Genomic DNA, 27060 nt, shown 5'->3' on the forward strand with positions numbered 1-27060 from the left:
CATGAAGTTGGGTGGTGATGGTGCAGCCTTCGTAAACCTCCTGGATCAGGTGGAGGAAGTTTCCGGACATCTGGAATTCTTGCATAGTGTCAAAAACATGCTGTGTGGGCTATGGCACAGTGCCTGCATGTTTTCTTGGCCATCTTGATAGCAGTCTGAAGGATAAATCTGTTAAAAATGGCAGTTAATACCAGGCGACTGGGGTCTTGTTTTGCAGCTGATACAAAATGGCTCAAGATAGTCAAGTCCACAGCAAACTGTGAAGAGCTTCAAAAAGATCTCACGCATTTGGGTTACTGGCCAGCAAAATGGCAGATGACATTAATTGTTGATAAATGTAAAGCAGTGCACATTGGAAAACAATCCCAACTACACACAAAAAATGACGGGGTCTGAACTAGGTGTTACCACTGAAAAGGGAGATACGGGAGTTACTGTGGATAGTTCTCTGAAAACATTCACTCAGTGTGAAGCAGCAGTCAAGAAAGCCTCACTGGAGTCCAGCTGTATCCTGAGTACTGTTTTGTCTCTGTCTATGAGGCCAATAATCCTGGCAAAGAAGGAAATTAGGTTGGCTTGGCATGATTTGTTTATGACAAATCCATGCTGGCTATTGCTTTATAATCCTGTTATCCTCTAGGTGCTTTCTAGTGGCTTGTTTCTAATAATTTGTTACGGCATCTTTCCAAGTATAGAAGTTAAGCTAACTGGTTTACAATGGCCCAGGTTCTCTTTGTTGTCCCCCTGTTAAGGACAGGTATTAGTTTGCCTTTCACCAGTTCTTGTTGTCCTCATGCATCCTCCATGAGTTCTGAAAGATCACTGCTAACTGTTCTGAGATTGCTTTAGCAATTTGTTCCTATTTCCACTTTTCAAAGAATTCTTTAATGAGTTTCAGGGCATAAAAGTGCTGTTGATGTAGTCGTATTTGCCGCGTCTACGCTAACAAGTCCTTGCAGAAAATCAGGCCCTTTTCCAAAAGAACAAGAGGCGTGTCCATACAGAAAATGCACGCTTTGGAATTCCTTTCAAAAGAACATGGCACTTCTTTCAGAGGCCCTCTTGCTCTTCCAAATGAGGAAGAGCACCTTTTCCAGAAGATTCTTTTTGAGAAAATCGTGCGTAGATGCTCCAGGGGTCCTTTATTCAATAGAGCGGTCCTCAGGGTGCCGGATTTTTCAGTCACTGGCCCGTTCTTTTGAAAGGGCAGGGAGTCTGTGGATGCTCTCTATCGAAAGAACAGATTGCTCTTTTGAGCTGTTTTTTGGTGTTTGGATGCACTCTTCGAAAGAAGAGCTTCTGGAAGATAATCTTTTGAAAAAATCTCTGTAGTGTAGATGCGGCTATTGGCACTTGATATTCTTCCTATTTTTTTTCTTTGCATCAGGCTAGTCTGAAGCTGTACGTTTTAATATGGTCATCTTCAGAAACTGCCATCTCTCCAAAAATCTTTTTTTCCCCTTAGATTTCTTTCTGTGGGCACCTTAGCCTTACAACTTCTCTAAGTGCTTAGAAGGTGTGTGTGTGTGTGTGTGTGTGTGTGTGTGTGTGTAATTCCATTGTCCTTACTCTGCTACTCTCCTTTCTTTTCTTAGAATGATGAGAGCTATTATTTCATCATTGCTTTCACCCAAATGTCCTCCCACTTTCCGATTCACACCCAGTTCCTCACTGTTGGTCAGAATCAAGTCAAAATGGCCTCCCCCTGCATCCCCCAGCCGGTTACTCTCTCCACTTTTTGAAACAAAAATTGTCTCCCAGACATTCCAAGAATGTAGTGGAAATTTTGTTTTGCTGTTGTACTCTTCCAACCAGATATGTGGTTACTTGAAGTACCCCATTACTACCAGGTCTTGTTTTGAATATTATTTATTTTAGTATTGCTTCATTCACCTCCTCTTTCTGATTTGATGGCCTATAATAAATTCCCCTACCATGATGGCACCCCTGCATTTTTTCACTTTTCATCTTTACTCAGAGACTTTCAATGGGTCTGCCTCTCACTTCTTTTTAGACCTCCGAACAATTGTATATATCTACATTCTTGATATTATAAAGCAACATTTCCTCCCTTTTTCCCCCTACCTGCTTTCCCGAACAAGTTGTACTCATCTGTAGCGGTCATGAGATGTATCCCACCAAGTCTCTGTGATGTTAACTAAATCACAATATAACTGATGCACTGCTTTTCCTGTTTCCCATACTTTTGGCGCTCGTGTACAGACATCTGATATGTTGAGCAGGTTTCCCTACTAGTTTCTTGATATTCCTTTGACCGCATTATCGTTTTCCATTGTGCCTCCTCCCCAGCATCTAGCCCAATATTAAGGTTGCTTTTTTTCTTTTGTGGGGTTTTGTCATTTTTGAATCTAGTTTAAAGCCCTCCTTGCTATACGGGAGAGTCTTAGTGAAAATATACTCTTCCTGTTCTTGGTCCAGTTGCCAATGTCTTCTCTGTAACCATCCAGGAACGTCATCCTGTACTTGAAGGAGCTGAAGCCCTCCTGCTAACACCATGTGTGCAATGTGCCGTTGTCTCCAAAATGCTTGTATCTCTGCCTGGGCCCTTACGCTCAGCTGAGAGGATAGACAGGAACACAACCTAAGTCCCCAACTCCTTCATCCTCTCTCCTGGAGTTCTGTAGTCACTGCTGATCTGCTCGAAGTCATAGCTTTGCCATATGTGGATGGGCAGCATCAGGTAGTGGTCACATGGTGTGAGCCTCTGGTACTATGGCATGCTTCCTAGGCCATCATGTCAGATAAACTGATAGTTGCATCCATTCCTCTTGGAAGGGAGTCCCTGACCTATGTCTCCTCATCTTCGGTGTGGAGGCTGTGAACTTCCCAGCCCTGGGGACTCCCCTTTGTCACTGCAGTCTGCTCCTTGCCATGAGTTGCCAATATAGCATACTGGTTCTTAACTCAATGCTGGAGCACTGACTATTTCCTGGTGTAGCCAGCAGCCTGTCTCCTTCCCTTAGAGAAACTGGTGCTCCTTCTTTCTTTCCTGCTACTGTCGTCTGTAGTCAGTTCACATCTTCTGTCCCTTATGTTCCACGTGCATCCTGTCGATGAAGTCCTCGTGCTCCTGGAAGCTATGTAAATGAGCCACCTGCTGCTGCAGCTCACTGAGAGCCTAACACCTCTCACACTGGGTGGTTACCCCTGCCTGGCTTTCATTAGTGAGGAGATGCAGGCTGCATTTGTGGGAATGTAGACTAGGGAATGGGTGGAAAGCTCCTGGGTTAGGACGTCTATCTGTAGAAGGCCCCAACAGGCTCAGTCAGATGACCAACTGGCAGTATTGTTTGTGGCACAACGTTTTCCTCCCATTGTGGAGTGTTCTGTCTAGAGTACCTGCAAGTTAATAGGGTAGGGGGAAAGAGTGCCTCTTGTTACCTACCTGCTTTGTTCTTGGGAAACCAGGGTATAGTACTCATGGAAGACCTCCTCCCTCCCCCGACCTCTTCTTGAAGCAAATCCAGTACAAAAAGCCATGAAACAGCAGGGGAAGATGCACCTAAACTCCTTCGGACAAGAGTGATAGGAGTAAGGAAACATCCCAGCCCCATTTGTATCAAAGGTGGGAAAAAAAGACATCCCTATTAGCATACAGAATGGAGAACAGAGATTCCAAAGCAAGGATTGCACTGAATTGTGGGATACAGAGAGCAGGGAAGCACTGCCTGATGGGAAATCTCTGCTTCGGGCGCTAATGAGCCCAGGCCTGCCCACACCCAGCTCAGTAATTATCAGTCCAATTTTAGTAACACACGTTCTGTAGGTGTCCAAAATATTGAAACTGACAAATTGCATTCTGAACTCCCTCAAAGGAACGCCACCAGTAGCCAAGAATGATCAGTTTCTATTGTCCAGATTAAGCAGAACACCTTTCGTACACTAGACCCCCAACTTATGCGTAGGTTGTGTTCCTGGGCAGCCATGCGTAAATCAAATTTTGCATAAGTCGGGACCTGGTGGGGGAGGGGCCCTGTTGTTGTGCCTGGTTTTCTGCTCCCTTGAACAGTGGGGAGCCCAGAGCCAGGCTCAGCAGTGTTGGTCAGTTTCCTGGGTCCTGAAAATGGAGGGGAGCTGGGAGTCAGGGTGCCACCTGCTTTCTGGCTCCCCACCACACATGCTTTTGACTTGCGTTATTGGAAGAAATGTGTAAGTCAAAACTGTGTAAGATGGGGGGGGGGGGGTCTACTGTCTACTCCTCTGAACCCTCTGTTCACCCATTGACAAATCTAGTGTTCCTTCTTGAACCATTGTTTTTTCTCTACAAAAACCCCGACTCACTGTCAAATAAAGTGTTGTAATGCCTGGATCGAAACTCTGCATCCATTCTTTTGGGAGTTCACCTTCTCCTCACTGGCCATGTGGTGGGTGGGGGTCAGCTCTTCCCATCTCCAACACTCTGGACCTCCAGCTGCCATCGGGAACCACGATCAGGTCAGGCTTCTTGGAGTGGAGAGATCGCTCTCAGTGTAGCCTTCTGATCCTGCCTTAGGTGTTCAATTATGTCTTGCTCGACCTAACATTTGTAATCAAATTTAAATTAGATTTAATATAGTAACAGGTTTATTTGACTTTATTTCTGTGGGTACTACCTGGAAATAAATAACTTTCATGGTTAAGCTGGTTGCTTCTCCCTCCCCGCCCCTTTTCAGGGGTGCTGTTTTGGCTTCCCCATTCACTTTGCAACAATACTCCTTGTATCTAAGCTAAAGAGCTCTGTAGCACCTGAGAATCTTGTGGAGTTTGCTTATCAAGTGGGTTACTAGCAGAATGGTTATGGTGTGAAAGTGGGGCTAGGGAGGTGATGAAGCTGGGAGCATATGAGGGTGGCAGCTTAAAAGTGCTGTTTAAACCCAGCACACATGAGGACCAGGTTGGCACTGCTGAGCAACCAGCCTACTTGAGTTGAGGGACATGTAAGTGGTCAACCATAATTGATGTGGCAGGATCAGAAGGCTTTAGTGACAGAGGGAGGGAGAGTACTGATTAAGTGGTCCTCTGACATGCTCTGGTGTTGGGTGTGAGTGTGTACGCTCATCTGATTCGAGGGTGGGAAGAACCCAGTACTGGGGAATCTAGAACCTGCAGGGAGGGAATTGGCACAAGGGAAAATTGGAGCTCTGTATGAGAACACAAGCGACACATTGATAGAATGATCAACCTCCATCCCTGAAGAGTAACCCTAACAAGTGTTCAAACCTCAAAGCAAAGGGCAAATCTGGAGAGTCTTGTATGATTCAACATGAACTGCTCCAGGAATTAGTCATCTAGTTGACTCTCAAGCAGGCTGGATGCTTAGCAAAATACTAATTCTCCAAGTCATACACTGATGTGCAATTCAGTGTGTTTCCATGGGGTCAGTGTGGCAGGGTGCACGCACCCCATTCTGAAAGGGCAGAAAGTGGGTATGTGGACACCATGTTTAGCTCTGGTCGGTGGTCTCAGACTCCACAAACCTCAAAGTCCAAAGCCTTGGGTGATGGCAATTGCCTCCCAGTGTCCTGTACGGTGGGACCTGTCAGCCAAAGTCAATTGGGACAATCCTTCAGCTCAGGGAGTCAATATAGCAGCCCGTTGGCGCAGGGCAGTGGGCCCCAGCATCCCAAATCAGTATGGCAGGCGTTCAGCAAAGGACACGGTGACTTAACAGACAGTACCAAAGGAGCCACCAGGAGGGCGTCTAGCATTCCAGAAACAGGGCCCCAAGCCCACTTGACTCCACTGGGCCCTGACCGTGGCAGAGTGGTCTGCCATCAGGTCAGTGGGGATTCCCAGTGGAGCACATAGAGTTTGCCCATGTGGGAGATACCACTTGTTCACTCTCCAAGCGTCACTTCCTACTGGACTTGGTGGTGGGGCAGTCCATGAAACCTTGGGATTTCCAGGTTCCTCTGTGCAGGTCTCTCCCTGGTGCTCTCGTGGCTGTGGAGGCTTATTTCAGTCCTCGGCATCTCCAGCTTCCACCAATAGGGTCTGTGGCTGGTTCTTAGCTGGAGCGTCCACTGCAGGTCCTTTCTCTCTGGCGCCCAGCCTAGACAGAGCCAGTCTGTTTACTTTTAAACTGGCGCAGCACATTAAGCATGCCCTGTAGTACAGCTGTGAGGGCGGGACTTCCTCCACCCACAGTGTGGTGTTAACCCCTTCTGGCCTAGTGTGGCGAATGAACACTCTGTCAGTCAGTGGAAAGCCAAGCCGCCCATTATTAATCTGGCAGATTTTGTAGAAGTAATGTCTCAGCATGCTCACTGTTGTCATCTGGCGGGGACTGTGCCAATGAGTTGTCAAGCTCTCAGCTCACACCAATGTCACTAAACTAGTGCAAACCCACGTGGTTAGTCTTTTTTTTTACGTTTTTATTTTGGTTTGATTTCAGCCTGTGGTTAATCTATTTCAAGGAGGCTAAAATAAACCTGCTTTGAACATGCATAGGTGTGTGCCCCAGTCGAACTAAATCAGTTGAAAATAACACTGTAAGCTGAAATCAGTACAAGTCCCTGTGCAGACACCAGGCAGCAGCTCACTGGTATTGAAGTCCAGTTCCTGTTTCTACCCAGCGGGGTCTGGGAATCTGTTTGCTGCTGCCACAGCTGCTCTCTTTGGTGGAAAGGGAAACATCCTTTCTCTGGCATTCCTAATGCTTGTTTTGTGGGCTAGTCTGAGTCTTCTCTCTCTTTTTGTTATTTGGTACAGGTGTGCACAAAGTGGGGGGCAGCTGCCCCATCCCCTGCTGGGCCTCAGGCTCGTCCATCTCATTAAAAAATGTTCAGATACGTTGCTGGTTGTGTGTACATGTATTCACATTTCTATGCCGATTCATAAAGTTTTTACATTCTACACACTTTCTTTACATGTGCTAAAAGGGTTTTTTCCCTTCAATAGGAACATAACCAAAATTTCTGTCGGTTTGATTGGGGCATAGGGAACTGCTGCTTGCGGGGGTAAAAAGCGGAGCCTGACGTAAAGTTTGCTCATCCTGATCTAATATTCCAGAGAAGGGAAACATCTTGAACACAGGATAAATATTCCATGGCTATTGGGTGATCCTGCTTTCAGCTTTGTAGTTTTCAATAAGTCTGCAGCTGATTCTGCTTTCAGAATCTGTTCTATGTGCAGTATGCCATTATTATTATTATTATTTCAGAGCTCCCCTTTAAGCAGGGTGGTCAGCAGACTTTGCTGGGTCCTGGGCAAGGTGGGAGAGGGCTAGCTCCAGGCCCCTGGAAGGGGCGGGACCTCAGGTGGAAGGGATGGGGCTGGGGCTAAGGCTAACCATCCCCATCCAGCAGGCACTGCCCAGGGCTCCAGCCATTGCAGCTGTTGGAGCAGCAGCAGGAAGCCCAGCACCCTTTTAAATTGCCAGGCTGTGGGGCAGCCAACCCTTTTGCCCCCTGTATTGGCAGGGCTACCTTCAAGGGATTGTGCTTGTATACATTACACTGTAGGTACGTGTTACCCTAATGCACTCAGATAGTAGACTTTTATCAGAAAACATGCTGTCTGGCTGTCCTGGGATGTTGTGCCAAGGGTGTACAGTGGCATAGTGGCCACCTTTCCCTCAATCCGCTCTTGTTACCCCTGGCAAGAGTAGAAGCTCCCTGTTGCCCTTAAGCATTTGTTAGCCAGTCTTTGGAAAAGCAAATAATCTTGTTCATAGTTACAGGTTAGTGTTGTTAGTAAATTAGTTAGTGTAACCTGGAATTTACTGTGCAAAAATCTTCAACTTTTAAAAGGTATGGCACATTCAGGGCTGTGATTTCTGTCAGTGGTAAGTATAAAAATTACCTAGTCTGCTTAGGGAAGGGGCAAGTGAGGGACAAATATCCTGTTCCTTGCATGAATGAAGGGAAAAAAGGGATTTCCCTTCCTCTTTGCCCCCTGAGTGCATCATGTTAAGAAGGGCATGCCTCCCATGTCTGAGCCCAACACTGTCCTCAAGAGGATGGATAGTTTATCCATGAGATGTGCCCATCCAGCAGCTTCTGTCACTAAATCAAAATGTGGTGAGAAGCATCACTCATTTTCCTCTCATTCTGTCTTCTTGAAGTGCTCAGAACCATCTTTGCCTTCAGATGATGATCCAGCTCAAGATATAAGTTTTTATCTCACACATAAGCTCAGGAAAAAAATCTAATGCTGAATCAAGATTTGGTCTCAAGCACCAACATTTACCAGCACCAGCAGAGCCATCGAGACCAGTGTCTTTACCTCTGCTGGAGAGGGCTTTGAGCCCAGAGCCATCTGCTCTTGGCATCTCCAATGTTAGAGGCACATCGCTCACCTCTGCTATCTGTACCATGGGTGCTGCAGGCTTGATTTCTGACAAAATATCTTCTGTCTCCCTCTTGTGGGCTCTCCCTTTTTGTGCCATCTGCTACAAGCTTAATTGCCTTCATTCCATTAGCCTCACTAACGCTGCTTTCTGCCATGGCACTGGCAGTTCCAATCACTTTGATACATCCTGCGTCAGCTCCATGAGCATTGTCGGTGTCGCCTCACCCGTCTCTATTCCATCTCATCCATTTCCACCAGCACCATTAGAGACATCAGTAGGTACCACTGGGGTAGCACATGTGTTGCAGGTGTCAAGACCTCTATAGATGACTAATGGGACTGCACCATTCATTGGGGAGGGTTGTGTTTCCACCTCCCCACACTGTGACACATCTCCCTGTCAAGGTATTTCAGGTCACTGTACAGATCAAACTCCAGGCATACCCAGAACAAGGAACAATATTATAAAGCTGCTTACGGTGGTGAGTACCATATTGCTCTACTTGGTCAAGGACTGGGGCAACAGCATATAGGTCCCTTCTCAGCCACTCCATCTCAATGAGAACCAGCTTCAACAGCAACCAGAGAAGATCTTCATCTCACCCTACAACCTCCCTCATTTTTGAAACCCAGAGAGAAAAAGGAAACTAGAGAGGAATGCCTCAATATTTCCCCCGAGAGGAGCTCGTCACTCTCGCATAAACATCACCGCCTCCTGGGGACTTTAAAGGTTTTAAAGACCTCCTTAGGAGAGAGGCCACATCTGCACAATCTACGAGGCATCTTACAATCCTTTCACTGTTTTTGTTTTTGAAGATACAGACTAACTCAGCTACCTCTCTGACACTGTGAGGAAGGCTACCCACCCCATTAGTTAAGCCTTTGTGGAGTCTGTAAAGATCCTGGTCATTATCCCACCTACTGCCAAACGAGTGGACTGATTAGTACTGGTTCCTCAGCAAGAATTTAAGCATTTCTTCATTGACCCCTTCCCAGACTCATTAGTGGTTGCAGCAACAAAAGAATATTTGAAGCAGTCTAACCCTTAACGCTACTCTGAAAATTGGTGAGAGTTTAAGAGCCTCAACCAATATAGCAAAAAGGCTTGTCTTAGATCAAACCTTTAGATGTCCAAATCTACTTTTATGAACTGGTCAGCAACATTTCTAAAATGTTTGAACAAACTGCCTGAGGAGTATAGGGATCTGTTTTTGGTCATAATCTCCAAAGTCATCTCATGCTTGGGGGTGTCTCCAAGCAACTCTTGACCTGTCCAATACTGCATCCTGTTTGATGGCTACAGCCATCTCAATGGGATGGGTAGCCTTCCTCACAGTATCAGAGAGGTAGCAGAGTTAGTCTGTATCTTCAGAAACAAAAACAGTGGGATTGTAAGATGCCTCGTAGATTGTGCAAATGTGGCCACCCTCCTAATGAGGTCTTTAAAACCTTTAAAGTCCCCAGGAGGTGGTGATATTTATTCCAGAGTGACGGGCTCCTCTCGGGGGGAAATATTGAGACATTTTCAGTTGGAGGCCTCTGGCATTTCTAAACAACTACAAAATGCAACAGAAGCTCTAGCATTTAAATATGCTAAACTGGTTCCTCAGAAAACGAATGACATCATGCACGTTTTGAAAGATTCTTCATCCCATTGTTTACACACCAGTAACAGAGAGGAAGCTGTCTAAACTCCAAAACACTGTACAAATCTTACTGTCAGCAAAAATCTCAGGATATTCTAGAAAGAGATCTAAGCCTCTCAGGTATCGCCCATATCCGTTCAGACACTTTTCACCAGATTTTGTTCACTACAAAGCAGTTATTTTGATATCTCAATATGTGATTGCGTATTGACCATGTTTCATCTACTACGTACAAATACTAAATGTAAACGCTGTCTCTTTCTGATAGCGTATAGACAGAGATTACCTTGGACAAATTGGTGCTCAACTCAGTAAGAGGAGGATAGGTTATTTAGCTCGAGTCCTTCACTTTCCCCAACCCCGCTTCCTTGTCCCTTTTGAGGGATACATCTTATGAGGCTGTCTTTTCCATCAAGAAGTACAGTTTCTATTGGAATTGGGGCAAGAGAGAAAGTTCCTAATCAACACAGAGAGGATGATTTCTATTCCTGCTACTTTCTGATTCCTAAAAAGAGAGGTGGCCTTCAGCCTCTCTGGATTTAAGAAAGCTAAACCATTTTATCAAAAAGATTGTCAACCTGACATCTCTTATCCCTCCGTTGGAAATTGGTATGCCATCTTTGACCTGCAGAATGTGTCTTTTCACATGGCAATGCATCTTAGCCACAGGAAGTATCTTGGATTCAAGGGGCAACGCCACACACTGTCTACACCAGGGTTGTGCAATAAGCAGACCATGGTCCACATGCAGTTTGCTAGGGTTCTGCACTGGCCAGCTACCAAGTGCTTTATTTACCTGAATGTCTGCAGGTATCGCCTCTTGCAGCTCCCGTTGGCCCTGGTTCACTGTTCCTAGCTAGTGTGAGCTGTGGTGAATGGTGCAGACAGGACCCCTGCTTTCTGCTGCTCCCGTTGGCCTGAGACAGCAAATCATGACCAGTGGGAGCTGTGGGGAGCTGTACCTGTGAATGCCTGGGTACATAAAGACATCTGATGGTAAACTGCACCAGGCCCATAGTCCACTTATTGCCCATCCCTGTTCTATACCCTGTGCTGCCTGTCAGCCTTTTCTTGGGCTACGAGTGTTTGTCAAGCAGGTGATGGTAGCAGCAGTGCACCTGCACTGTTTGGTCGTCCAAATATCTCCCTACGTGCAGGATAGGCTTGGTTAGGGAACGTCAGGATCTCATAATCAAAACCGCATTCTTGTCATCAGACATCTCTTCTTCTGTCTCCAGATTGAAAACTGAATGTAGAGAAATCCCCATTACAAGCAATGCAACTGGTAAATTTCATAGGGGTGGATTCTGATGTCACATTTCCCATTGCTTAACTCCCACCAGAGAACTTCCAGTTCATGGCCTTTGTCCAAGAAAACCTCAAGTCCAACTCCAGGACTACAGTGAGTTCATGTCTGCAGTTATGTGGCCTTGTATATATAAGTGATCTCAGCATGCTGGACTTTGTCAGATGTCTGTAGACCTGGCTTCACTAAGCATATGGCCCAAGCAAACGTTTGGTGGAAATGCTGAATTTTGTATCTATCCAAGCGTTTCAGCCTCTCGGCTGGTAGTTAAAACTTCAGAATATAGGCAGCGGGGGTTGCAGTCCTTCCACCAGAACCAGCTATGATGTTGGGAACTGATGAGTCCACCAGAAATTGAAAGTTCTATCTGGGTCAGCTTCAAGCTCAGGCACCTGTGACATCCAAGGAACTTTCATCCTGTATAAATATGCTGGAACTTTGTTGTTCATTGGGCCTGCAAGATGTTCATTGCCACCATCAGGGATGAGGGAGTTCAAGTTCTTATCAACAATGTTATTGTTGTTTATCTGAACAAGAAGGGAGATGCAGGATGGTCTCAACTATGCCAGGAAACGATCTCCTGGTAGAACTTCTACTTCCGTTTAAAGACCAATAGTTCACTAAATGCCTTTCGGGAGCAAGGCGCTTTATAGTAGATTCCCTCAGCAGGAACCTCATAGGCTATCACAAAGGGTCAGTTATGTGGCAGTTCTGCAGCTGAACTTCCATTAGTGGGACTATACAATTACAGACTTCTTTGTAACCAACCTGAACAATAACGGCAGGAGGCTTTGTTCTAAGGCAGATCACAGTCCAGGCTCCATTATCAATACCCTTCCTAACCCATGTTAGGCCATCTACTGTCAGTGTTTCCTCTGCCCCTCCCATTCCAAGGATGATAACCAACCTCAATACTTTTAGCAGTTGCCTGGCCAAGGCAGTACTAGCGTATGGACCCACTGCAACTCTCGAGCCATCCATCCATACTTCTACCTCTGCTGGCAGATTTCTTGTCTCAAAACCAAGCCAAGTCCTGGCACCCTATTCTACAATCTCTTCACCTTATGATGTTAATGATCTCTGGTAGATCAATGAGGAGAATGTCTGTCTGCTCCTGAGATGTCTAAGTTGTTGTCATAAACAGGAGAACTGGTTCCACCAGAGCCACATATGAAGATAAATGGAAAAGGTTTTCAGTCTGGGTGAAATCTCGTTTGTTATCTTCTAATAATGCAAAGCTTAGATATAGTCATGTCAGATAACGGTATTGCCTCTGAAATGCCCTGGTCTTAGTTGAATAGCCGTGGTCGACTAGTGGGTGTACAGCAAATTACAAGTTTTCAGTCCCTTGATATCTATATTTTTAAGGGCTCTCATCCATGTGTACCACCCAGTGTCCAAACCAGTACCTTCATGGGACCTGAATGTTAATATTGTCCCATTTGGTGAGACCTTTCTTTGAACCTTTTGGCAGTAAAATCCCTGCTGCTACTGCAGTGAAAATGGTAGGATGTTCAGTGGGGCTTTGAGATTTTACCTGAACTGCAAAAAGTTTCTCAGATCCCTTCCCAGAGTGCTTTGTTGCCTATGTTGCTAGGGTTAAATGACAACCTATTATAGCCCAGCATATTCATATTGAATTTTGGACTGTATTAAGCCTTGCTATAATCTGGCAAACATCTCTCTGTCAAGACTAGCAGCCAGTTCCACAAGTGTTCATTCCATTTTGTCAGCCTTTTTGAGTTACGTTCCTGGAGTGGACGTTTGCAAAGCAGCAATGTGGTCCTCTATAAATACCTTCCCCACAAACTGTTTCTCAGTGTTTCTGAGAGGCCACCAAATTAAGAGCTAGTTGATGTTGCAGTCTCTCTTCAACTAGTCTGATGTCTATCCCTGTAAGGGAACTGCTGGTGGGCCACCTACAGTGGAACGTGTGCAAACAATCACTCCATGAAGAGGAAACGGTTCCTTGCCTGTCCAGTAACTGTTCTTTGAGGTGTGCTGTGTAGGTGAACATTCTGTGACTTTAGGTGTACGTTCTGTGACTTTCCCATCTTCCTTGCTTCTTTGAGTTTAGCTTACCAGCAGAACAAAACAATGGAGTCACTGCATCCCTTTATACTCTTGGTTTGGTGCATGAGGATCGCAACAATGTGCGTGCTGGCTGGTGGAGCTGACAAAAGTCTTTGATTGTAGTGTGTTATGTATGCATGCAGCTACAGTGCATAACTTCTCAAAGAACAGTACTAACTGGACCGGTGAGTAACTGTTTGTTTTTTGTTATGAAAGGTTTCTATTACAGTATCACCTAATGGCTACAACCCAACTTATGCAGTGCAAGCACATAAGAAACGACCACCTAGGCTAAAGAGCTTCTAATGTAAAAGATGAGATGTAATGAATGGATGAGGCAAACGAACGGATGGCCGCAGAGGCCCAGAAGGACCAGGAAACAAATCATAATAGGATGTGTACAAGTTCTTAGGTCTCTTGGGGGGTGGCTACACTGTGTAGGGGTTTGAAAATAAGGACAAGAAGTTTCTATGTGGTGCATTGGAGGAGTGGGAACCAAAGAGTTTTGAGTGGATTACCATAGGTGGCATAAGGAGCCAAAAATGATGATGTGGCAGTATTTTGGAAGGATCAGCGTCGGTGGGGAGACAGCATTTGGAGTGACCAAAGCCAGAGAAGAGGATACTGAAGTAGTTCAAGTGTGAAGTCGGTCAAGGGCTGACCAAGACTTCTGAAGTGTGATGAAAGAGGAAAGGTTAGATCTTGAAGACGTCATGCAGGAAGAATAGGAAAGATTTAGCCTGGATGAGTTCAGGTGGTTGTGATGTCTGCTGTCATGGAGAAAGAGAAATGAAGGGAGGGTTTTAGGAGAAAAGCAGGAAGTCTGTTTTGGCCATGCTAAGTTTCAGCTGATGACAGACATGCATGAGAAAATATCAGAAACAAATGAACATTGACTACATCTACACTACAAGATGATAAATTTGAATTTATTAAAATCAATTTTATAACGCCAGTGTTTTTAAATTCAATTTTGAGTATCCTCACTTCCCACATGCTCCCAACAAATTCGACATATTGCTTCTACACTGAAATCACCAAACATTGACTGTTGCAGCAATGCTTTATGGGAACCTATCTCCCATAGTTGCTTCGCTGGAGTGAGGGAGGCAGACTGGCCAATCATCAGCAGAAAATTTGTGTCAACAGTGACTGTAGAGTGGTACCTAAGATACCAAGGTTTCATATTTAAAATAGGGAGTAATCAAGGCAATGAACTGCTATCTGTTGGTTGCCTTTTTGTATTCTGGGGACAATATTAAGTGGCTTTTCCTGTCTTTGTCTGGTGTGGTTTTTTTTAAATTTTCTTTTCCATGATTTCACTAAAGCCAAGTGCTTTGTATTTCCCTCTTGTTTCTGTTTTCAGGACAAGACATTTCAAAGAGAGCATCAAGTTTATCCATGAATGCCGGCTGAGAGGTGAGGGCTGTCTTGTTCACTGGTACGTATGCCAATCTGTTTTACTCTGTACTTCGAATAGTGGTGTGGGAAAGGGTCAAACCAGTCCAGGCAAAGGAGGGTGTATAGCCTTCTGACTAGAATAACCTTCCTGCTTACCTCATAGAGGTCTGAGAGTTGAGCCCCATCTTAGCAAGGTTCTGTCTGCTAACTGTTATCCCTTCTCTTTGGAACAGTACAGCCCAGCTGTCAGAGCTTTGTCCCCACTTTGGTGTTCTGAGTGCAGAAGTGAGGGCCCACAAAAATGTAGCTACACCTTGCCTACAAAAAGGCTTTACTTAAAAAACTCAACAAGGTCACAGATTCTGTGGACCCTGGAGGTTAGGACTGCCACCACCCAGGTAAAACAAAGAACCCCTTAGCCCAGGAAGGCATACCTGGGAATGTCCCCCTGTAGGATGAACCCCAGCTCCTATCCCTCCCTTACATGAGCACTTGGGAACATGGAGCTGTAATTTGATAGATGGTCTTCTAGCCTAAGGCAGACACAGACATGTCTCAGGACACAGGTATCAGATCATTTGCTTAACAACAGTAATTTATTCACGAAACAATCAGCCTCTAGGCTGATCTGATGGGTTTGGCCCTTCCTAGGGCAGGGGGCTGGACTTGATGGCTTTTTTAGGTCTCTTTCAGCTCTATTGTTCTGTGATTCTATGATAAATCATGCCAGTTACAGCACAGAGAATACTTCCTTGGGATTCAGCTTAAAAATTACAAGGGGGGAAAAAATCAAGTATTTAATCAAAGCAACAGAAAAACAGAGAGAGCCAGTCCAACTAAATTCAAAATAACCATAACCTGATCATGTCTAACTATACTTTTCCCTTCTACTTACACCTCCATGGCTGATTTTGAGACTGTCAGGATATTTATGGGATTAATTTCAATTGCTTGGAAGACATCCTTCTTTCTCTGTCTTCTCTCTGCCTCCCCAGGAGACAAAGACCCCTTAAACTGCCATTGTTCTTAGTTCAGAAAAGTCAGTCCACTGCCATTGGCTCACCTGAGCTCAACTTACCTCGGGAAGAGATTAACCCCTTCGCTGAACTCATTCATAACACCTGTTTTTTTCTGTATTCCCACAAAATTACAAACCCTACGTTCAGATATCCCCACATTTACTGCAAACATAGGTGACGTTGTTTCAAATTAAGCTGATTACAATGAGCAAAATACCACTCCATCTGATGAAGCTCTGACAAATCTAAGCAAACATAAGAAAACTGTATTTCCATAAACACATCCACCAGTTCACATATAAATTTGCATCTGAACTGAATTTCAGTACAGCTCCTCAGTTGGCATGTCCATAGCGCAAACAGTTTCACTGCTCTACATTTCAAGGTCCAATACATAGACAAGCTAGAGGTGTCTCATAGTAATGGAGGAACAGCCACCACCCTGTGCTCTTTTCTTTAAACTCCTTAACTTAGGTAACGTGCTTTACTCTGTGTACGTTTATGATGCTATGTGAGATAATGTGTATTGATTTTAAGACCTTTACATATTCTGTCTATTTATTTTGTCTCATTTCTGCTGCAGTCTTGCTGGAGTCTCCAGGAGTGTAACTTTGGTAGTTGCTTACATCATGACAGTCTCAGACTTTGGCTGGGAAGATGCGTTGTCTGTTGTAAGAGCATCAAGATCCTGTGCCAATCCTAACATGGGCTTCCAGAGGCAACTACAGGAGTTCGAGAAGCATGATGTGGACCAGGTAAGCAATGGTGTCAGCTCAGTTTGTTGATCACTTTAGTTCATTCTAATCTAAGGCATAATGCTTTGTACCGTGTAACTTTAGAAGGTTGAAGATGGATCATCCAGAATGCAGCAATAACACTAATATACTGTTTTTTGTCACATCTATTTAGGATGTTAAAGCAGGAAAAAATCATTTTACAAAGCAACACTCTAGTAAACAAAACTTGGGATCTGAAAATCAAGCTAGGTTATTTTTTGGGCTTAAACATCCTCACCAATAACAAATGCTTTGCAACACTTAACTTGCCTAACGATTCTGAGGATGATGCATGAACCAGAATGGAATTCAGCTTCTTGTTCTGGAGCTGTGTTGGTTCTGCAGAGCTAGTGAAAGTTGAGAAAAATAGTTTTTGTCAATAACATAAACAAATAACACACACCTGAAGCAGATCTGTTGACTGAGGAAGTACTGGTTTTACATAATCATTTATGTGACCGTAACTCCATTTTGCATTGCTGAACACATACGTCCTCTGTACTTTCAAGTCACTCGTGAAAGTAGGGAAACGAGAGGGCGAGAATGGCTTCATTTTTCTTCCATGATTTCATGCAACAGAGAGCTAACACATTACTGGGGCATTTCAGTACTGCAGTTTTTAACTGTAAATATTTGGTTTTTTGAAAATATTTAACTTTTATATTTCCTGAATCATACAAAACTGATATTTATGGGCAAGCAACTGACTTTTTAAGATACACTATAAAGGGACTTTCCAGACGAGTCTCCTTCCTCCCTTATATGAAGGCTTACAGTCATTTCACGTCTAATTGGACTGAGCTAATAATCCTGATTGTCATTGAATAGGCAAATAACTTTGAGAAGAGAGTAACGTCTTTTTATTTTGGTCGTGTCGCAGTGGAAGGATGTAGCAGTTTCTTCATTGAAAAGGAAGGCACTAGGCTGCAAAAAGAAATGTTCGCCTGTAGGCGTAACTTGTAGCAACCTGTTGTTCTCTGAAGAGTAACAACTTTTTGGACCAGATCCTCAGCAGGTGTGAATTGGTGTACTTATGTTGATATCAATGGATCCATAACAGTTTACACCAGCTGAGGATCTGGGTTTTTAATTAAAGCCTCAGTTTTCAATTAAAGCAAGTCAAAATACACTATTAACTGACTCATACTTGTCCACATGTTTGCTGACAGCTTCAGATATTTCTTGTCAATCGGTGAGGCATGTTTTTCCCCTTTCATAAACCATGATGACTCTTTCATAACATACTGGGTACATGTTTGTGTCTGATAATTCTGTTTTTTACTGTAATTTCAGGCAAATTTGTTTGGGTCTGAACGTGGGTTCACTGGCCTGTAATTGCCAGGATTGGCTCCGGAGCCTTTCTTGAAAATCAGCTTTACGCTAGCTATCCAGTAATCTGGTACAGAAGCTGATTTAAGTATTAGGTTACATACCCCAGTTAGCAGTTCTGCAGTTTCACATCTGAGTTCCTTCAGAACTCCAGGGTGAATACAGGTTGAACCTCTCTAATCCAGAACACTCTCATACAGCAACATCTGTAATCTGGCATGATTTTTGTTAGTTGGATGACTGCTTATACTGGGTGTGGCCAAGTTTCCCACAGTTCCATGAAAACAAATTCTGTAGCACCATATAGACTAAGAGATTTTTTTGGAGCATAAATGTTCGTCTGACGAAGCGGGTCTTTGCCCACAAAAACTTATGCTCAAAAAAAATCTGTTAGTCCAGAACAGTGGTCCTTTACGTGGGGTGCACGCACCTCCTGGGGGTGTGAAACATGCCAGATTTTTTTAGAAGGTAAATCATCGGTAACACAAATTAAGCACAGGTACATAACTACGACTACTTTGTTTTATCAAACCTATGTGTGAATTCAGTTAGCTGCCAACTGTTAGCATGTCGGTTACAGTTTGCTTCCACAGCAAAACTGCGCAACATCTCTGTGTATTACTTGCATATTTTTGTATGCCTACTGTACTACTATTTGTGGTGAGTAATAACATAAAACTATTTTACATATATTTAATATGTATTTAAAAGTGTACAGCCTTCCCCATCTCCATTTTTGGTTTTTGATAAGGGGTGCGAGAACATATTTGGAGACTCATACAGGTGCAGGCTGCAGTAAAGTTTAAGAACCACTGGTCTATAAGGTGCCACAGATCTTCTCGTTTTTCCAGATACAGACTAATACAGCTACCCCTCTGATAATAGTCCCATAAAGTTTGTTTATAGCCGCCCACTCTGGCCTCAGTGTTCTGTGCTTGTTATTTAGCTGTAATTTACCCCGAAATGTCTTCTAAGAGCCCATGTATCAGAGAGGTAGCCATGTTAGTCTGTATCCTTGAGAACAACAAGAAGTCCTATGGCACCTTATAGACTAATAGATATTTTGGAGCATAAGCTTTCGTGGGCAAAGACCCGCTTTTGCCCATGAAAGCTTACGCTCCAAAATATCTGTTAGTCTATAAGGTGCCACAGGACTTCTTGTTGTTTTCTAAGAGCCCAGTAAGCAGTGGAATTGTTGGTAATGTTCTAGACAATATTGACCTCCTGTGGTCTGGTGCCTTCTCTTGTCCAGCACTGGTTCGGTCCCCAGGGTGCCGGATAAGGGAGGTTCACCCCATATTTTATACCTTAATGACCATTACAGTTTGCTTTAATTTATTCCAAGACCACTTCTGTTAATACTTTAGTCTGGACAAGGGTACCGTGAATGTGAATGGTTCAGCAATTTACCTTTTGTGTCAGATGGAACTTAAATTAGTAAAAGTGGCCATTCATCTGTCATTTTGGCCCCCCAAAGTGTACTTGTACTTGTGAACAAGCACGTTCTGTGGGAATTTTTTATTCTAAATTTAGGGCATAATCTGGCCAAGCACTTATGCAGGTGTGGAACTTTTTAAGCATGAGTGGTCGCATTGACTTCAGTGTGTTGACACCTGTGCTAATCACAGTAGTTTAAGTGCTTTGCTGTTTCAAAGCCATAGAGTATTTGGGGGGCACTTTTCTTTAGACAGTCTTGGTTAGGCTGCAAGAGGTTTAAGTGATGTGATTTGGAAATTATTTTGACTACTTCTGTGTTCTTTAAAAGATGTGAATATTTGCTATTTTAAAGATACTGTGGTTTAAGAAGTATTGTTTCTGTATCTGGTTTGTGTTAATGTTCATCATATCTTCTGTGTTTTACTACTTCAGTTCAGGCAGTGGCTGAAGGGAGAATATGGAGAAAATTCTTTGCAAGATGAACAAGCAGCCAAAATTCTTCTGAATAAATATAAGGAACAGGCAGTGTCGCAACCAAGTACCAGCGGGAGACAGTGGAATAATAACTTTTCCTCACTGCCGTCCCTGTCGTACAACAACTATACGACAGAGACATAATGACTAAAGATTGGAATCACTTTCTTTCTTTCCTCTTCCCTGTTTAAAAATCAGCTCTCCCCTCCACTCGCTACAGAAGTCATGCAAGCTCTGTATCCTTTTGGAAAACTTGATGGAAATAATATACTGTGTGAGTGTGTGATACAATTTTAGAGTATTATGGAACACCACCCTCTCTCTATCTGTAAGCTTCTCTACTGAGAGGCATTCTTTTGTCTGGTTCTCACTGCCCCCAAACTCCACTCCTTTTGTAACATGTGCCTCTAACACACATTCACATATGCATGATAATGTTGTCTCCAAAGAATGAGCTTCCAAAATGTGTGAGCACGTATGTATTTTTGGCTTGTTCTGTTGGTTGTTTGACCTTAGCTACCTCAGAAGTGCAGTTCTTGTCATGGAAGTTATAAATGCAACTTTAAAAATTGCATCATATAACCTTAATTTCACACTTGATGAATGCAAAGTGTGTGTCATAAATTATTTTTATTTGAAAGGTTTCTGACTTTCATTTAAATTATGCGTAATTGTCACAAGTTTGGATTTAAAAAATTAAGCTAAAATAGGAAAATTCAGGATGTGTGAATTCCATCTATTCTGCCAATTTAAAGCCAGTGGTCAAGCTTGTCAGCAAGCACATGCAAGCTAAATTTTAAATCAGGGTGAAAAAGAGGCCAAATTCTGTGTTTGGTTATCCTGGTGTAAATTGATTGATTTAATGGAGATATTCTGGTTTAACAACAGTCACTCCAAACAAATTAATTAAGTTGGTGCCAATTTAAACTAGTGTGATTGTGAGGAGAAATGCATACAATGTCCTTACTTTTCATCTTTGATTTGAGCATGCAGGGGTGTTGCTTAAAGGAAAAGACTAGAAAGGAAATTTTCCTGGTCTGCAAGGGTTATTTAAGGAGAATCAAGCTGGTTCAAATATGCAGTGTATGCTGAATATCCCAGTTATCCTCAATAAGAGAGAAATTCAGCCAACTATAGTTAAGCTGAATTTTTTTATTTTTATTTGGTGTCCTATGATACCCTGACTTAGACACTTTAACGTTGTCCCTTTTGATGCTGGCTGATAGTTTCTTCACATGACAATGAGCTCTGGGATGGAATGGAGATGGATTGTAGGGGTGAAGTAAGCCCCCAGATATTTTTGATATTTTATCGATTTTAATGGAGTAAGAAGTCTTTATATTAAAATACATTAATGCAAATATTAGGATTTACATAATTTTATTCCCGCTCCAGTCTGCACCCGAATTCTGTTTTGGGCCTCATGATGCAATGTTAGTATATTACATACGGCTGGAACAAATTGTTAGTGTATTGTGGTAGGTACTACAATATTATGGGACTTCGAAAAGTCTTACATTTTGTTTCCAACCTAATAGCTTGTTGAATATGATGTGTACATGTTACATAATCTTTGCAAGCCACCCTAGATAACACTTGGCTAGCGGGCAAATGGGTAACTGTGTATGAATTTCAATAGAAGACAGGTTTAGTAATTACCCAAGACAACATGGCCTTCTGTGCTTCCCTCCACAGTCAGTGACTCACACAAGGTTGAGAATGAAGAGCTCCTTGTGCAAACTTGTATTCACAAGATGATGGATATAGCATTTTGGCACATGCACCAAAAAGGCACAGATGTCAAAAGTACACACAGTAGGTGTGTGTGTGTGTGTGTGTGTGTGTGTGTGTGTGTGTGTGTACACAATACACAGACACTAAGTAGATACCAATGGTAACTGCCTGTGTTGCATGTTCTGAAAGGTCATTCTGCCTCTTTCTTTTTCTATGCCACCACTGTGGATGCTGAAAAGTATAAAATGACTTTACAGTGAGAACAGTTGGAGACATCTATTAGTTACTTAAATTCAGGTTTATTCTTTGCTTTTTGTTTGTTTGTTTTTTGTTTCAATTCTCCGGTTGACTTTTAACGTGTCAACTTTTGAACCACCAACATTCGATGCCTGGGTAGTCAACATGTCTCAATAATCATAAAGCCCAAACACTTGTGAAGCTGTACTTGGAAAGCAGACTTGAGAATAAAGAAGATACGTAGATGGGAGCTGGAGTGTTACTACTTTCCCCATCACACTCAAACTCTTCCTTCTCTTTAATGGACCAGAGGAAGGTGTCTATATCGATACTTTTGCCTGGGGGTCGAGTGGAACCTAATCTCCTGGATTTTAATTGGTTGTGTATCACTCTCCTAAACCCTGGTTACCATTGCCCCATCTTTAAGGGAGTAGAAAGAATTAAGTAGGAGGGAGAGGGCAACAGGAGCAGAGGAAGACTGGGCTGTCCTGTCCATGCTGGGCATGTGACTGTAGGATTCCCTGCATTCGCATGCTATCCAGGCACAGAAAGGATGGCAATCAGAGCTAAACCTTCCTCGTTGCCTGTAAGAGAGGACCAAAACAGTCATTGTCCAGAAACACAATATAAGCTCTTCTCTTACCAGCCTTCTGGTGACAGCTTAAAGAGCTGCTTGACTGTGTATATATGATTATCCACAAGAAAACAGTCAGCATGCCAAGGACTGACTTAACAATATAGACTGCGTGTCCATGTTTTCCATATACTTTCTGTATTTCAAAGCCTCTGCTTTATTTTGCCTTCTGCTATCAAATGCATGAAATTGTTAGGAACTTATTAATCATTCTGATTTACACATATAATTTACTGTTTTGTAAACTTTAATATCTTTTTGTGACCAAAAGCAAATATTTTGCCATTGTTTTACAGGTAACTTCATCGGTATTTATTACCCCGATTTTTAACCTGGAATTAGTTCCTGCTTTAATTATTTCGTTGGGTGATTGGAAAAATATGATGACAATTTTTATTTTTTAAAAGTAAAAAAGAGTGTTTGTAATGGTCACCATGTAGCACTAAATCAATGAAAGAGTACAGGGAATACTTTGCCAGCTGGAAACTGTTAACCCAGTAAGCTTCTTGGTTTTCTGTCTTCCTTTTGGCACAATAAGGAAGCCTTGGTTTTGGTTGCTTTTCTCTGTGGTTTGTATTTAATAAGTTCTATAATTTTCTATAAATAAACTGAATGTTAATAGCCTGTCTATTGGTGTATTTTCTTGAAAAACCTAAATGAATATTCTCTGCTGGGTCCCCCGTGGCCCTTGGCTAGCATCCCTACTTTTTGCAAAGAGTCCATCACAAGCGCATTCCTTCTGGTGTTCAGATGAAGTTGCACTTTTGATCACAGAGATCACTACAGTTTAAGAAGGACCCCCTTTACCCTTCCAGTGGTTCAGTGATCCCTGGCAGGTGAGTCAAGAATTTCTGCGTGCACACGTGCGCGTGCACATGCACAAAAAGCGGGGGACGGGGAGGGAAGGGAGTAATATCAGTTTTTTTTTCCTTTGAACAAACTCTGCTACACTTGGATACTGCAGTGCTGGTATCTGCTGTGCTCAGGTTGTAGTGTGAATTCTTGGCAGAGTTCAGCCAGTCAAAGATCAGTGTGAAAACTGACTTGAAACTGAAAATCAGGAGTCCCAATAATAATGTATACATTTTATTAGCTCCTGTGCACTGCTTATTGTAGTACCGTGTTGCCCCTCCATGTCGGTAGCTCATCAGGAACTAGTTATCATTGGAGTAGCAGAAGAGGCTAGAACCCCAGTGGTATCGTACCCTTGTCAGCTGACAGCTAGAGCAAGACTGCAGAGACTGGTAGACATTTCCCCTTTTGGAATGTGTTCTTTTGCTCATATGCTATTGTTTTAGGTATTAATACAACTAATTATATTTTACCATGTATTGTGGGGGGGGTATTTATTGCTTGTACTATCATGGCACCTGGGAGCTCATTGTACTGTTGATAATTCACATTACTAGAGTGTGGGTCTTTGTTCACCCTCTAGTGGCTGGTCCATATAAGAGATTAATCCTTTGCTCAAGAAGCAGAGATTCACATGCTTTTAGTGTAAAGAGGTCCCTAGTTCAATACAGCCTGGCGTCTCCTAAAGGAAAGTCATGGCAAAGTGTGTGCCATTTATAATATATGAAATATGTTAAAACAGCAAAGATTCCTAAAACTGCTCGGTTTAACTCTGTGATTAAAAACTAAGATACTATTTCCATTATTGCCTCGTAACTGGTCAGTAGCTTTTAGGAACCAAAATTATTGACCAGTTTAACCATTGCCTGAGTCAGTCACATGGCTTTGCGGCTTAAAATAAAGGACTCTCGGGCCAGATCTACGCTACCAAGCTTTGTTAGCCAAGTTACGATGGCTGGGTGTGAGAGCCACGGCTCTTAACTGGCATGGTTGTTCTGGCAAGACTTCTAGCAGAGATGCAAGTATGCTAATGTAAGAGTTTGGGTTTGTGGTATAGAAAAGGTGGTGGTGCCAGAGAATTTTCATGCTTTGGATTATTTAATGCGAAGTATTTGATAGATTTAAACTATTTTTGGATAGTGAGTCGGATCCAGGGCCTGCTGAAATTGATGGGACGGCTCACGCGTTAAAAGTAAAGTTCAGGTGTTTCAAGTTTTTTTTATTGAATTGGGCCCCAACACTCAGGTGAGGTGGATTGTTACCATGATTCCATAATACTTATTCATTCTGTTATGCATTTGAAAGCAAGCCCTATGTGTCCTTTTTAAACATCCTGGCCAGGTCTACGCTATCCCAACACTTCAAAATGGCCATGCAAATGCAAGTGGCCATCTCAAAGTTTACTAATGCATATTCAGCGCCTCATTAAAATGCTGGCAGCCACAGCACTTCGAAATTGCCGCGGCTCACCGCCATGTGGCTCGTCCAGACGGGGATCCTTTTCGAAAGGACCTGCCAGCTTCGAACTCCCCTTATTCCTATGGGCTAGTGTAGTCACAGCCACTGTGTTATAGTTCAGTGTACTGAGCTTTGGGGCCTTATTTTTTATTTTCTTTGCACCTCTACGCCAGGGTAGGCAGTAAGACCTCAAATGAAGAAACACACCAGTACAAGAAGAGGATCAGTGAATTAGTCTGTTTTGCCAGTTTTAATGCTGTACTATTCTAGTGAATTTGCAGCCCTCTAAGGTGTGTTTTATCTGTGAATTTGATTTGCATACCTTCCACTCTAGGTTCCTGATGCTAATGAAAAATACTGGAATTTATCAGACCCAAAACTGGCCACTGCACGACTCTAACTTGACAGTGAATCTTTAATCGTTTTTCAGTATAAGCATAAGCCACATTGTCTTCTATAAAAACATAGACTATAAAATAATCACAGAGAGTAAGCCGTGCTAGTCTATACACTATCAAAACAAAAAGCAGTCAAGTAGCACTTTAAAGACTAGCAAAATAGTTTATTAGGTGAGCTTTCGTGGGACAGACCCACTTCTTCAGACCATATCCAGACCAGAATAGACTCAATATTTAAGAGACAAATTGTCTAAGGGACGAAGGGTCAACAGGCACAAAACAGACATCAAAACACTCCAGATCCACAAACGAGTTAGTCAACATTTTAATGGAATGGGGCATTCTGTCAATGACCTCAAGGTATGTGTGTTACTGAAGAGACATTATTGCTCCATTTTAGAAAGAGAAGTGGACGAACTGACACTTATATTCAAATTCGGAACATTAACACATGGTTTAAATCGTGATGGGAACTTTCTGGGTCACTATAGGGGCTCGTCTGCATACTTGACTCAATCTAATTCTTGATCTTCCCCCCCACCCCTCCACTCTCTGATTTGCTCACCTTGATTATCTTTTTCTGATTTGTCCTCCTTGCTTACTGTTTTTGGTTCTCTGTGTCTTAAATATTGAGTCTGTTCTGGTCTGGCTATGGTCTGAAGAAGTGGGTCTGTCCCACAAAAGCTCACCTAATAAACTATTTTGCTAGTCTTTAAAGTGCTATTTGACTGCTTTTTGTTTTTATAAAATAATCAGATACCAGTGAGCATTTTCATCTCCCCATCATCTTCTAATCACTTAAGATTAAGATGTGTCCTAATAAATGTATTTACTTAATAAATCCAAGCACTGTGCCTCAGTGCTGCTTTATTATATTAGGCCTGCATGACTACTTGCTAAATTCCCCAAGTCCAGTCCTAGCATACCTGGGGGCCTAAGCCTAACAGAGGGTGATTCTTTGAGGGCAACATCTTCTTGTGGTTGTGCCAAAGTCCTGGCCAGGAGTATGGAGAGGACCTTCCTGGAACACTATACTGAGAACTAAAATATTCATGCTTATTGTAAATGGTTGTGTGCTAGAGGGAAGATTAAACCTTGGACCTTCTAGAAAGTATTAGAAAGACTTCATCATGAGGGCATTCTCAGATCGTTGATGATGACTTTTTATAGAATCTTCTGGAGACGTGACTGTCACAAAGTTAGTTATTTATAAATTATATTCTCATCAGAACTTTAAATACATTTCTTGCTTTACCACATGGGCTGAGCTCATTTAAATTAAATAATGACTAAAATTTGTAGCGGTCCAATTTTTTTCCTCATATCCTTTGACAAGTGCACAAATTCTTGTCTGTACATGTCTGAACATCTGCAAGTTTAGGTTTGCATTTGCTGTACCTAATTATGCAAACTGCAGTTTACAAAGAGTTAATAGCTCACAAGTTGCAAGATTACATACGGTAGCGTTTGTGTAGTTTCTGGTGCAATTATTAGGAGCTGTCCTCTAACATTGTATAAGCAGGTGCATAGTTACCCTCAAAATACAGCACAGCTCTTACTCCTACTGAAAAGCCAAATTCCTCCTGAGGGAAACCCAGTACAACTTCATCAAACTAAGGCAGAATTAGGTTGCCAGTGTAGGTTTTTTCAGATGGGCTTAGTCCAGTTTCTATTTTGTTCCAGGTCAATTTTCCTACTCAAAACATTGTATCCTACAGTTTGTATCTTCAGTGAATTATGGATAAAGATGTTATATGCAATGGGGTTGTATCTATGTCAGTTACAAGTTATTAGAGAGACAAGTTAGGTGAAGAAATTGGACCACCTTCTGGGGGTGAGAGAGGTTTCAAGCTAACACAGAGCTCTTCTTCAGATCTGGAAAACATGCTCAGAGTGTCAGAGCTAAATACAATGTGAAATGAATTGTGGGTTTTTCCCTCTTGTATTTAGCTGTGACACTGAGTATGTTTTCCAGACTTGAAGAAGAGTGCTGT

At 42.8% G+C, this 27060-nt stretch overlaps 1 protein-coding gene across 6 annotated transcripts in view; it reads left to right on the top strand.

The window, feature by feature from the left end:
- DUSP22 (dual specificity phosphatase 22) overlaps positions 1 to 22980 on the top strand; it is a 72668-nt gene extending 49688 nt beyond the window's left edge. For all 6 annotated transcript variants that reach the window (XM_074987756.1, XM_074987759.1, XM_074987761.1 and 3 more), the window contains 3 exons: positions 14684 to 14758; positions 16321 to 16492; positions 19712 to 22980. In XM_074987756.1, the coding sequence (XP_074843857.1) occupies positions 14684 to 14758; positions 16321 to 16492; positions 19712 to 19897 (433 nt within the window). In that variant the 3' untranslated portion in view covers positions 19898 to 22980. The remainder of the gene's footprint in view (positions 1 to 14683; positions 14759 to 16320; positions 16493 to 19711) is intronic.
- Positions 22981 to 27060: the final 4080 nt, after the last annotated feature.

The sequence above is a fragment of the Carettochelys insculpta genome, chromosome 2 (assembly GCF_033958435.1).
Source record: "Carettochelys insculpta isolate YL-2023 chromosome 2, ASM3395843v1, whole genome shotgun sequence".
Lineage (NCBI taxonomy): Eukaryota > Metazoa > Chordata > Testudines > Carettochelyidae > Carettochelys > Carettochelys insculpta.